A 14,130-nucleotide genomic window follows, 5' to 3' on the forward strand; every position below is an offset into this window, starting at 1 on the left:
GTGCATGTCACATCTCATCTCCCCTACTGGGCCCTGAGCTGTTACACTTCATCCGCAGCAGTCGCTCCTGTAAGGATCTGCCAAGAATCTTCCCAAAAGACTCCCCCAGTTTAGAAAAGCTTTATTGGAAAGTTCCAGTATCATGATCTTATGAAGAACAATTGTCAGGAATGAAGCATAATCACATTTCATAAGCATATATCATTCACAGGCTAACGTTCCCCCCCTCCCTCCAGAGGCTGGCCCACTATCTGCACAAGGGAGGACACAGAGTTCAAGTTTCTTTCCCAGTGGCTAGGAACCAGCCTAGTCTAAGAGAGATAACTTTAGACAGAATTCACATCCTGGGAGAGGTGAATACCACAGCTGCAACAGCTAAACATAACAGTACAACCTCCAGCTCCCCCCCCCGCCCGCCCAGATATGGGTATGGCAAGATGCTGCCATCATCTTGACACCTGCCCTCGTCTATTGAAGCCGAATGGCCCATGCTCTTTTGAAGGGCCTTGGTCGCAATGGTGTTCGCTGGAGGTTGAGTGAAAGGGGAGCCTGACCCTTCCTGTCTCATCTTGTACATGTTGTCCAGTTTCTTGGATGTTGCCAGAGTAGAGGCTGGTCTGGACCACACGTCCTTGGTGACATCCAACATGACTTGCATGATCAGGAAAACTACCAGCCCAGAAATTTCAGAATGGAGGACTTCGAATACTGGATCCAAAGAGGTCAGAGCAGAACAGGTCACTTCAATCTCCAAAGACCTCACCATTTGAACTAATTGTTCAGAGACCCAGTTTGGTGTAGTGGTTAAGAGCGTGGGACTCTAATCTGGAGAGCCGGGTTTGATTCCCCACTCCTCCACGAAGCCAGCTGGGTGACCTTGGGCGAGTCACAGTTCTCTGGAGCTCTCTCAGCCCCACCCACCTCACAGGGTGATTGTTGTGGGGTAATAATAACACTTTGTAAACCGCTCTGAGTGGGCATTAAGTTGTCCTGAAGGGCGGTATATAAATTGAATGTTGTTGTTGTTATTATTATTATTATATAGGTGGAGATCTCACTCGGGGACACAGCAGAGTCTTCTGTTAAGAACTCTGGAGAAGGTTCTGATGCAATATCAGACTCATCATCAGAGTCGTTGTCTGAACGTTCGGTAAGGTTCAAGGTTGGAACCGATGCGTCAGTATTCTCAGTAACCAAAGTGACATTAGCCTTACTATGTCTCAGTTTAGTTCAAACTGGTAGATAGACATCTTCCTCATTGAAGAAATTGTAAGATGGTGAGTATAGGTTAGGAGACCCCCTCAAACCCATAGGCTCATTAATGGTATGGGGAGTTGTAGGGAGAGTAGTGGAATCATTGGTGTCCATGGTGTAAAGCCAGTTCCACACAATTATCCTCTTCAGACAGATACAAAGACCTCTTTTGCTGTTCTGCAGCTCGGAGCGGAGAAGGAGGTAATGGAGAAAGCCATCAACATCATATTCTCTGGGATCTCACCTTCTGATAGAGATGGCACCAATACCAAATGATGTATAGGAGTTTGAGAGGGAGTCGTTGGAACCACGGGAGGACTGGGTGCACCTGGCACGGCTGGAACCTTAAAGGAGGACCATTTTCTCTTTTGTGATTGAAGTAGACTGTTCTCGGCATACTTAGAGTTAAGCTTTGCCTTTTTAAACGGAGGTTCCAATTGGTACTGAGGTGGAACCATGGATTGACTCTCCGGAGCAGACTGGCTCTTTTTATCGGCACTTGTTCTTAGAACTGGGGGATCTAATCATGAACAAAAGTGGAGCACATGGGTTAGGGAAACTAACCTAACAACATCCCACACCCCAGCCTGAACCTTGCTGTCCTCCCTTGGCTGAAGCATATTTCCAGATAACAGGAAATCAACTGGACTGGAAGAAAAATACTGTAAGAAATGGAATACAGTGAATAAGCAAAGGGGAGGGTTCTGTTTCTATTGCCTGTGCTCTTCATTTTTCTAAAATAAACAAGTCTCCACCATCTTTACTCAAGGATATCTAAAATGGGTGGGAAAAATTGTATACCACATCAGAGCTGCATGCATTAATTGTAATTGCCTATATAACAGGGTTACTTTCTCATGCAAATTGCTTGCATGAGAAGCACAACCAAAGAATTTACCATTGAAATGAATGGAAACAACTATTAGATTGATTTCTGAATCTCTGTTTTTCATATTAAAATATCTGAAGTCTTTAAAGTGATAGAAGAACAAAATCGATTTTTTAAAATTCTTGGTATATTTTTGCTGCCCTGACATGGATAGTCCAGGCAAATCTGATCATGGAAGCTAAGCAAGGTCAGCCTTGGTTAGTAATTGGATAAGACACCTCTAAGGAAGACCAGGGTCAGTATGCAGACAATGGCAAACCACGTCTATTAGTCTCTTGCCTTGAAAACCACAGCAGAGGGTCACCATAAGTCAGCTATGACTTGACAGCACTTTCCACCACCACCATATTTCTGCTACAGAAAACTTGTAATAGACATGAAAGGGGTTTCCATGTTTCTTTCATCCTGCTATCTAGTTTTGCAAGCTCTTTTGAGATTCTGCCACTTCCTATCACCATGCATCACTCTTAAAAAAAAACTACTTCAGATCAGACCCTGTGTATGTACCCTAAAATCCTCTCCTCTAAATGATGAAGACAAGTCTGCTTGACAATCAGATATGTTATGAGCAGAAGAAATAATGTTCCCTCTGCAAACTGTAAAGGGATCAAGGGCATATGGAATTGGATTCAAAATCCCAAAAAGGAATCACCATGATACCTGCAGAATAAAAACTGATGCTAATAGTGGTCACAGTTAAAGCCTGTCAATGAAGAATAGTTGACAAGGAAAAAGGGCAAGTACAGGAAGGCAGGTAACAGTTGCTTGGTCCTAATATTTTTTTTCTGTGGCTTAATTCTAGCATCTTATTTCTAAGCTGTTCACTAGAACTTTGCATTTTTGGTAATACTATAGTAGAGGTTTGCACGCTTTCTCTTACCCTGCCTCCGAGCACCTGTATGAATTTGGCAAATGCTGCTGAATTTTCCAGTGTCCTTCCTCTTCATAGGTTCTATTGTTCGTAAAATAAACAGTTTTGATGTTGCTGCAGTACCCTGTACCTAGAATATTATCATAGTAATAGTTATTCACAATATTTCATTCAGCTAGGGTTCCATATCTAATATTGATTAGACTGTACCACAAGGGGATTATAGTTGCTTTATTCATCACTATTGGAGATCTTTTTTTAGCCAACATCCTTATTTAGTTACAGGCAAAAGATATGGCATATTAGAAATTGGGTGGAGTACCTGAGAAGGCTATTTTTTCTTATCTGACAAAGAGCCATCTGTTATATATAGACTTTTGCTGAACTACAAATGTCAATATGCACATTATTCAACACATAGGACATTGTCAGACACCAAAAATGCACCTCAGCTCCATTTTACCACTTGCCCAAAAGTTTACTGAATCCCTTTTTAGAGATATCCGAATGCCATAGACGGGGGCAAGGAATGGGAAGGATTTGTAACATCTGTAAGTTTTAATCAACTACTTAGAATTCTTAGATATGCTAACTAGTTAATTGTCCTCAGAATTCCATTCATAGTGAGACTTGAAATGGACATTGTGAATAGGAGTATATTATTTTCTGAGTCTCCAGTTTAACTTTTCTGAGGAAGATGATACAGCATGCAGCAGTGGAACAGCTTCATGGGTTCTTGGATGACACATATGCCCTTGACCCCATTCAATCTTACTTTAGACCTGAGTTTGGAACAAAGATGGCTTTTAGTAGCACTGGAAGACAATTTTCATTTAAAGTTGGACTAGGGACCAGAATCTCTGTTGATACTTTTAGATCTATCATTAGTCTTTAATACAGTTGACCACTCCATTCTTATCCATTGGTTGGAATATGGAATTGAAATAAAGGATGTAGCCCTTTGGTGAGTTTGGTCTTTTTTGTCTTATCAGACATAGAATCTCCACTGGAGAAGCAAAATAAGTTAGATAGGATTTCTCCTGTAGAATGCCACAAGGTTCTGTTTTCTCACCCATGATCTTTAATATCTATATAAATGCCACTGAATGTGATTGTTTGGAGCTTCGGGCTTGGTTGTCATCAATATGCAGATGACACCCAGCTCTATATTTCATTATCGAAGCCTCCAGATGTATCTGTCTCAACTCTAAACAAGTACTTCATAGCTATGATTAAGTTGCTAAAGCAGAACAAGCTGGATCTAAACAAGACAGAGGTGATGCTGTTTGGGAAGACTGATGTTTTAAAGGAATGGGATCCACTTGTCTTGGATGGAGTGGAGTTGATTTTTGCAGAGCAGATTAAAACTTTGGGGTGCTCATGAACCCAGCTTTGCTGTTTAAAGAACAGGTTAGCGTGGTGACAAAGAGTGCCTTCTATAATCTGCACCTGCTTCATCAACTCTCTCCTGTTTTAGACTCAGTCAATCTGACCAAGCTGATCCATACTTGGGGATTGGGCTGCCGTTTGAAGACAACCAGAAACTCACCTGGTTCAAAATATGGCAGCCCAATTGTTGGATATGTTGTAACCCATCCAGCTAGGGATATACATGCAGAAGCCTGTTTCAGTGTGTACATGACTCTAGTTGGGTATGGCTCCCTCCCTCCTCTGTACTTCAATTACCTCCTCTACTGTCATGGTGTGTACTGTGTGAATGTATATGTGCTACAGGCATCCATTAGAAAGTATCTATGATGTCACAGGTTATAGTAATACAAGATCATTATTTAAGCTATGTTTGTTGTCCAAACCACTTCATGGTTTGGATGGAGGGGGGAGTATTTTTCAAACCTCCAATGTTGGTGTTAAAGATGCTTGTTGGTGAAAATGTAGGAGAGCTCATGTACTCTTAAAAAACTTTTAATTCTTTTTTTCTTTCCCATCTTTTATTTTATTTGTGTATTTGTGTTCGTTTCAGGGTGTTTGCTCCCCTTCTCTAGTACTAAAGCTATATTATGGACATGTTATTTTAAAAATCCACTTACCTGGTGGCAGGTTTTAGGTAAAATGCAGGGTGCACAGAAAAGCTGTAGTAGCTGACAGTCTTGGACTGTTCCATGTACAAGAATGACATATTCCATAGTTCCATCATAAATGTCATGTTTGGTGTGATTGGGAACATCTAGCACATACATGTTAGAAAGATGCCCACACATCTTATACAACCAGTCCTAGAATACATAACCATAAAAGCTGAGTTATATAATAATTTATAATTATTGTAATGTGATATAAATTTAGTAGTTTACCAGATGTAAAACCATATGTGTGTAGGAGACCTGATATTTAAATTTTATTTAATTATGTTATATTCACTGGGAGTATTGTGGAATGCCACATACAGAGTTGGATCCTGCAATTTGCTAATGGAAGGTGATCATGTTCATTATTCTTTCCCACTTTCACCTCCACCCAGTAGTTGTTTCTGACCCCAGGAAACTCTATTCCCAGGTTGAAGGACCCATGCTGATTGGGAGGCTGCCAAGGGGAGGGGGAAGGAGATGGAATCACACTTTCTGCCTCTTTATCAGTGTCACTCCTTCCCCCTCCCTATGGCAGCCTCCCAGTCTGCATGGCCATTAGTCCATGTGGGTCCAGTGACCCCAGTAATACACTTTTCTGAGGCCAGAAAGGACTGTTGAGTGGACAGAATGTGGGAAAGATCTGCAATCCTTGCATCCTTGTATCACCTAGAGCTTAGAGTGCTCCTCCTCCCAGTTATTCTACTGTTGCCCTACTCAGATATCTCAGCACCACAACTTTTAACCTTATTTCTAGCTTTTAGCACTGATGCTATTGAAAAAGAGGGTTGCACTTACCTGTAACTGTAGTTCATTGACATCTTCTATGCAGGCACGCATTGGGTCTGTACAGGCCAGCCATGGAGAGATTTTTCTAACTAACTAACTAACTAACTAACTAACTAACTAACTAACTAACTAACTAACTAACTAACTAACTAACTAACTAACTAACTAACTAACTAACTAACTAACTAACTAACTAACTAACTAACTAAGTGCCCCTCCCCAGCAGTTTCCCACCAAAATGGTCACATGCGGTGAGGGAAAGGTGCCTGCTTCCCTCAGTTCTCCTGAACCACATAAGCATATAAATTAAATAAGAGAGCTCACTGTGGGGCAGGAGGGAGGGAATGTGTGCCTGCACAGAAGATGTCAACAGTCACAGGTAAGTGCCACCCTGTTTTCATCATCCATCTTCTGTACACTCCCACACTGGGAGAATAGCAAGCTACTCACCCAGGAGGTGGGAGTGAGTCTCTAAGTAAATATAGAATGAAGGACTGCTCATCCTGCGGAAGTCTCTTGTCTCACATTTATGTCCATAGATTAATGTTGGACAAATACATCAGCAGAGGACCAGGTGGCAGCTGCACAAATGTCAGAAAGTGAGACACTTCTGGAGAAGGCAGCTAAAAATGCTTGATCCCTCATAGAATGAGCCCTCAAAGGAAAAGGACATTGGACTGCAGCGTGATGGCAATACAGTAATTACAGAAATAATTCAATGAGACAAAGTCTGGGGTGATATATTAAACCCTTTTAGAGAACCAGAAAAACAGACAAATAAAGCTGATGACTTGCGAAAACTGTGCGTTCTCTTTAAGTAAAACAATAATGCCCCACAGACATCCAAGTTATGAAGGATGCGTTCAGCATTATCAGTAGGGTTGGGAAAGCAAGCAAGCAAGGAAATATCCTGAGATAATTGGAATAAGGAAACTAAGTCTTAGAACAACCATTGGAGGAAAAACTGAGTGAAAGGGGAACCTGTCATAAGGGCGGCAAGTTCTCAAACATGCCTGGAGGACATAATTGCTACAAGGAAATAGGTCTTGAAGGACAACAAGAGCAGTGAGCAGGAGCCCAGAGGCTCAAAAGGAGGTAACGTCAAACAGGATGACACTAATAACAAATCCCACTGAGGTACTACGGTTGGCCAAGAGGGATATAAGTTAAGTTAAGGAGTCCCTTAAGGAAACTCTTGGAGAGAGCATGGAAAAAAGAGTTTTCCCATTGGTCGGACCACGGAAGGCCAAAATGGCCACTAAATGGGTCCAAATAGACATGGACAAAAGGCTGGTGGCCCTAAGAACCAATAAATACTCAAAAATAACAAGCAAGGGACAGGAAAAAGAGCACAATCCCATTTGCAGAACTGGAGTTTCCAGGTCCCCTTACTGTCCCAAGGGGAAGCTGGGGACCTGGTGCTTACCATGCCTGTGGCCCTAGCATGTTCCTGTGGCTCCTGTGGCCCCAGCATGCTTCTGTTGCACAGATGTCAGGTGCTAGCATCACCTGCCATATCCAGCCATGCTATCATGATTATATGCCTAATGTTATGCTATTGGTTAATTGCTATTCTTCTAATGAACTGCAAGGGTTACTCGCTTGTGAAAATATGCAAAGGAAGCATTTGTTCCTGCTGTTATCTGTCTGACTCCCTGAATGGTACCATGGCCCCTCCCCTTAGCTTGGGAAAAGTGCTTGCCCAGATGCTACATCCTTGAACATCCCATACATCAGTCCTGCTGTTTTCCTGTTTAGATGTTTTCCATCTGAGCTAACTGACAATTGGATTATGGGGGGGAGGATCTTAGAATTTGCCTGCACTTTAGAACCTATATATGTTTAATGCTTGCATGTGAGTGTCATTCCTGACAAAGATGGAGTAGGATCTTGATTAGACATGGGCACGAACAGCATTACGAACAGAAAACCCACAAACAGCCCAATCTGCTGTTCGTGAGCAAGCTGTTCATGAGGCCCCATCCTAAATGAACAGGTGGTCGTTAAAAGCTTGTTTGTTGCCTTCGGCAGCCGTTCAGCAAGCCAGACAGTCTGGTGCCTGCTGCCTGCTGCAATCAATCCCCTTGGCAACCGGAGGGAGGGAGGGACTGAACTCTGTCTGAACTCCTTCTGGCTTTCCTTCTGGCTTTAACCCTTCAAAGTACTTCCAGCAGAGAGTCCCATTTTTGCCACTGTGAAGAGAAAATGACAGCCAACAGGGAGACCCATGGATCATGCCTTTCCTGAGTTGCAATCTCTTTGAAACTTGGGGGGTCTTCAGAGGACAGTGAGGAATCCCCCCCTGCTGCCTGCCAGCTGATAGTTTAAAGGGCCAGGTAAGTGGGTTTGAGGGGAGGGGGGGCTAAGTGGGGGGTGGGGGTGGTTCTGGCTCCCATGAACAATGAACATGTCCGGGAACAGTTCATGTTCGTGGATGGCACCAAACGACGAACAGGGTGTTGGGTTTTTTTCCCCTGTTCATGTCCATGTCTAATCTTGATACTGGAAGCTTTTCAGTAAAGTGCTTTACTAATACAGTGGAGTCTTTTTGAGAGTTTCTTGGCAAATCTTTACAGCAGGCTTTGCTTGTGCAGCCCCACGCCCACACAATGATGTCACTTCTGGGTGACATCACTGAACAGGTGCAGGACCATGCGCGCACTTCGCAATGGGCCAATTTGGGCCTCGAATGGGCCCAATTCAGTCTGTTTCGGTCCCAACTTGGCCTACTGGAAAGCATGTGAGTGCTGTCGAGGCGACGCAATAACATCACTCCCAGGAGTGACATCGTCACATCACCCTTGGGAGCATGCCTGGGAGCCCCATTCCCGCACCCTTCTCCCCTGCTGGCCAGGTGAGTGGTGGTGGGGGGTGGGGGGTGAAAGTGAGGGATCCTTATGCAGAACCCATGCAGAAAAACACTCCCACTTGTAAGCATAAGATACTTTTGCGGAGGGTTTATGAGCATTTAGAATGACCTATGTGACCTCCTCAAAGAAGATCAATAGAAGGGCCTAATGTGCCATGCTGTTAGTTTGAACCTGTTGACACTGTGGTGCAGCACTGGACCCTTGTGCAGGAGGTCAGGACCTTCTGAAATTGCACAAACTAATTCCTTGATATAGCTACTAGAGGGGAGAACCACACTTGGCGAGGCCAAAATGGTGTCACCAAAATGCAGTGGGTGCCATGCAATCTGATCCTGCCCAGGACTTGAGCTATGAGTGGAGTTGTTGGGAAAGCAAAGAAGTAAGCTCCTGTCCATGGAATCTGAAATGCATTTCCCAGTGACTGAGGGTCGCTGCCAGCCATGAAGCAAAAGACCAGTGCTTTGGCATTCTCAGCCATGGTGGTCCACTGCTGGCATTCCCCAGAGATGGAAAATTGGACAGATGTATTTGTCTGCTATGGACCATTCATGATGGCTGTGGACCATCCTGCTGAGGACATCTGTCTATGAGTTGTTGTTTCCAGCTATGTGGGTGGCATGTAACAACACCTTGTTGGCAATAGCCCATTCCCATATCTCATATTGCCTCAGTACAGAGAAGAAGGGACACCATTCCACCCTGCTTGTTCAGGTAATACATAGCTGTGGTGTTGTCCATGCACACTGGAACAGTCTTGCCTCTCACGAGATCTGCAAAATAAGCAAGGATATAACAGATGGCCCAAAGCTCCAATACATTAATATGTAGTCTGTTCTCAGAGGATGACCAAGATCCTTGAACAGAGAGCTCCTCACAGCAATTACCCAACCCTGTTAGGGAGGCATCAGTGTTACAGCCACCTTTAGACTTAAGAATCCAAACGGCACTCCCAACATCAAATTAAAGGGGAATTTCCACCAGTCCAAGGACAGATCTGGGAAAGGACAAGTGGAGACACTGAGACTGAATAGTAGGGATAAATCTCTTGAGAAACCAATTCTGGAGTGGTCTCATGTGAAGCCATGTGTATGGGACCACCAAAGTTACAGGGGCCATAAGGCCTAGGAGCTACTGAATCAGAAGGGCTGGCTGAAACCTATTAAAAAGAAAATAGGAGGATAAGGAGCGTAAAGCTATTGTCCTGTCCTTTGGTAAAAGGGGGCCTAGCAGCTGTAGAGTTGATAGTACCACATATAAATTAGATGCAATTGTTGGATAAAGAGGAGACTTTTCCCAATTACTATGTCCAATAAGACCTGAGTTGGACATGTGCAAGGTTAGGTGTCAGTCAGATCCAAGATGGGCCTTAGAATCTGAAAGTGAAAAGCCAGTCATCAAGGTAAGGATACAAGGAATTTATAAAGACCAAAGTGCAGCGATTGTAGTGAATGACGATTTGACAAAAAAACTGAAAATAAGCAAAGGCACAAGGCAAGGCTGCCCATTGTCTCCATTGCTGTTCATATTGATTGTGGAGATATTGATTCAGATACGAGAGGACGACACAATCCGAGGCATAAAGATAAGAGAGTTTACCTACAAGGTCAGAGCATTTGCGGATGACATAATGTTGATTGTAGAGGATCCAATTGACAATATGCCAAAGGTAATAAAGAAGATAAAGGAATTTGGAGATCTGGCTGGTTTTTTTGTAAATAAAAAGAAGTCGAAGATACTATGCAAAAATATGACCAAACAGAAACAACAAGAACTGATGGAATTAACGAACTGTGAGGTAACAAACAAAGTAAAATATTTGGGAATTGAACTAACTGCAAAAAATATAGACTTATTTAAGAACAACTATGAGTAGTTGTGGATACAAATAGAGAGAGATTTGATAAAGTGGAACAAGTTGAATTTATCATGGCTGGGCAGAATCGCGACAATAAAAATGAATGTTCTACCTCGTGTGATGTTTCTGTTACAAACGATTCCGATTATCCAAGACTCTAAACAATTTGAAAAATGGCAAAGAAAAATTTCGAATTTTGTGTGGGCAGGCAAGAAACCACGTGTTAAAATGAAAGTGTTACAGGATGCGAAAGAAAGAGGTGGCTTGCAACTGCCCAACTTAAGACTGTATTATGAAGCAATTTGTTTGACATGGATAAAGGATTGGATAACGTTGAAAAATCGCAAGCTTCTGGCATTGGAAGGTTATAAGAAAATATTTGGATGGCATGCATACCTATGGTACGATAAAATAAAAGCGGACTCTCTGTTTCTGCATCATTATATTAGAAGAAGCCTCTTCACAATTTGGAAGAAATATGTATCTGGAAGATCAAATCCCCTCGTGGGTGGTCCCGTATGAAGTAATAGACCCGAGAACTGTCGAGAACGAACACCAACGTTTAACTTACAAGGAGATAACACAAATACAATATTCAACATTAAGAATAAAGTCACAAGAAGAATTGTCTCCTTGCTATAGTTGGTTTCAATACAGACAGATAAGGGATCTTTACAAATCGGACTGTTCAAGGGGAGGAATAAGAATGGAAAATACAGAATTGGAAGAAGTAATGCTACAAGAAGGCAAGAAACAAATCTCAAAGATCTATAAGATACTTCTAAAATGGTACACTGAGGATGAAACTGTGAAAGTACAGATGGTGAAGTGGGCAATAAATTTTCATAAAGAAATAGCAATGGAGGCATGGGAGCACTTGTGGAAGAATACAATTAAGATTACGTGTACGAATATTAAAGAAAATGTATACAAGATGATATACAGATGGTACCTAACACCGAAGAAAATTGCGCTGGGGAACGCTAAAATGTCAGATAAGTGCTGGAAATGCAAAAAGCACGAAGGATCATTATACCATATGTGGTGGACTTGTGAAGTAGCAAAGCAGTACTGGGGAGATATAATAGAAGTAATTAATGAGGTGTTACAAACCCAAATAAATAAGAACCCAGAACTGCTGCTACTAAACTTGGGAATGGAGAATGTTCCAGTGCAAAATAGAACATTGTTATTTTATATGACAGCTGCAGCAAGATTACTGTATGCGCAGAAATGGAAAGTGCAAGAAGTACCTACTGTAGAGGACTGGATTTACAAATTGCTGTACATGGCAGAGATGGATAAAATGACAAGAAAACTTAAAGACCTGGATCCGGGACAGTATTTGGCGGACTGGGCGAAACTGAAACAATTTTTGGAAAAAAAATGGGATGTGAAAGGAGAATTGTGGCAGTTTGAGAACTTTTGAAATAAGACATTTTAAACAGAAGAGAGAAGTGACTTTACCATTAAGAATTTATATCTATTTTTAATCTAAGCTTGGATTATAATATAGCAGAAGAGGGGTGAAATTTAGAACTGATTTTTTAAAGAATAAGATAGGGAGGTTACGATAAGTAATACCTTTCTCAGAGTATATGAATAAGGGAATAGTTAAATAAATATACTGATGGGGCATACTATATATACTATTATGTTGGTAGATCAGATTGTATATTATATAATGAATGTGCAGTATGGTGCTGTGTGCGGTGCCACATTGGTGGCAGGGCGCACAGTAGGGGTGTTAATACATATTATAATGACAATAGTATATTTGATAGAATATGTTTAAAAGAAATAGACTATGTTTAAATTAAGACTTTTGTTATATATTATATTATATTATATTATATTATATTATATTATATTATATTATATTATATTATATTATATTATATTATATTATATTATATTATATTATACTGGTCTGCTATATTGAGGGGTATAAGATTTATACTATATTGATAGTATAATTGATAGATGTATATTATACTGATAGAATATTTGATAGTATAATTGATAGAAGTATGTTATATTGAGAGGACATTTGATATATATGATAGAATACCTGAAAAAAAAATAGAATGTGCTTAGACTAAGGGAATTATCAAGTAATAAGAGGGGGTAAGGGTTGGAAAGCTGTTGGAAGTCGATAGAGAGGGGGGAGGAAAAGGGTGGGGGATAGGGTTAATTAGATATTGAGGGAATGTATGTATTGAATTTGAAAAGTATACTCACCAATAAAAATTTTCTAACAAAAAAAAAATCAAGGTAAGGATACACGGTGCAGCCCTGAGCAATAAGGTATGCTACCGTCACCACCATACACTTGGTAAAGACCTTTGGGGCAGACGATTACCCAAAGGGAAGGTCAGTATATTGATAATAAGTGGAATCACATTTGAACCACAGATACTTGTGGGGGTCAGGGTGGACAGAAATGTAAAAATACGCATCTCTTTAATCTAATACAGCAAACCATGAATTTAATTTTAATAGTAAAAGAACAGTAGTTGACCTCAACATATGAAACTTCTCAAACAGGAAAAAAAGAATTATGAGCACGGTGGTCTAGGATAGGCCCGAAGCTCCCATCTTTTTTCTGAACCAGAAAATACTTTGAATAAACCCCCTGGGAAATATCAGAGGCAGCAATAGTCTCAATAGCCCCTTTCTCTAAAAGATCATCAAGAGCCACTTACAGTTCAGAAGGGCAGGAGACAGTGGTTGATAGTGGACAGGCCAGCTGTGGAAGTTCCAAAAAACAAAGACAATAGCCATACTGAACTATAGACAGGACCCAGGATTCGTGATGGCTCTCCAACTGGAGATGAGAGAAACCAAGCTGTCCCTGAACTGCAACTTTGAGGCTGGAACAAGGGCAGTTGGTCAAAACAAAGACTTCAAAGTGAAGCATGGGGCATGAGGTTAGTGACCCTGAGATTACTTTGATTTCTGCATGTAGGAACGCTTCCTGGAAGGTGGTTGAGAAGCAGGAAAAGCCTTTGTTGCTGAAAAAGGTGCTAAAAATACCTGGAGGAATAGTATTGCAGGTACTGTTGTGAGGAAGATGCAGTGGGACGCTGTGTATATTGCTGTTGGTGGTGGTGGTTAGAAGGGGCCAAAACTCCCACATATTTGGCAGTTTGACAATTTTTCTTAATCTGCATCAGAGCCTCATCTGTTTTTGTGGAGAATAACTGAGAACCCTTGAAGGGAAAATCCTCGATCTTTCCCTTGGTGTCATGCAGCAAGGCTGTCAACCTGAGCCAGGAATGTCTGTGTAATGTGATGCCGGAAGCCATAGCTCAAGCAGTTTTTGCAGTATGCTTTGTTGCTGTCATCATCTGTTTGGACAACTTCAAGGCTTCCATTTGGAGAACATTGGCCAAGGAACGGTGATCCTCAAGTAAAGATTCCATGTAGGTAGCCACCGTCTCCCACAAGAAAAGATTATATGAACTCATAATCGCCTGATAGTTGATGATCTGAAACATTAGAGCCACAGAAAAATA

At 41.6% G+C, this 14,130-nt stretch overlaps 1 protein-coding gene across 1 annotated transcript in view; it reads right to left on the bottom strand.

Moving 5' to 3' along the window:
* Positions 1-337: 337 nt before the first annotated feature.
* The window catches only part of LOC129323476 (sodium/hydrogen exchanger 10-like), a 430,138-nt gene continuing 416,345 nt past the window's right edge, over positions 338-14,130 (bottom strand). Inside the window, exons 23-26 of the mRNA XM_054970016.1 lie at positions 5,063-5,248; positions 3,024-3,144; positions 1,059-1,139; positions 338-708 (exon numbers count right to left, since the gene is read on the bottom strand). Coding sequence (XP_054825991.1) covers positions 338-708; positions 1,059-1,139; positions 3,024-3,144; positions 5,063-5,248 — 759 coding nt within the window. The remainder of the gene's footprint in view (positions 709-1,058; positions 1,140-3,023; positions 3,145-5,062; positions 5,249-14,130) is intronic.

The sequence above is a fragment of the Eublepharis macularius genome, chromosome 2 (assembly GCF_028583425.1).
Source record: "Eublepharis macularius isolate TG4126 chromosome 2, MPM_Emac_v1.0, whole genome shotgun sequence".
NCBI lineage: Eukaryota > Metazoa > Chordata > Lepidosauria > Squamata > Eublepharidae > Eublepharis > Eublepharis macularius.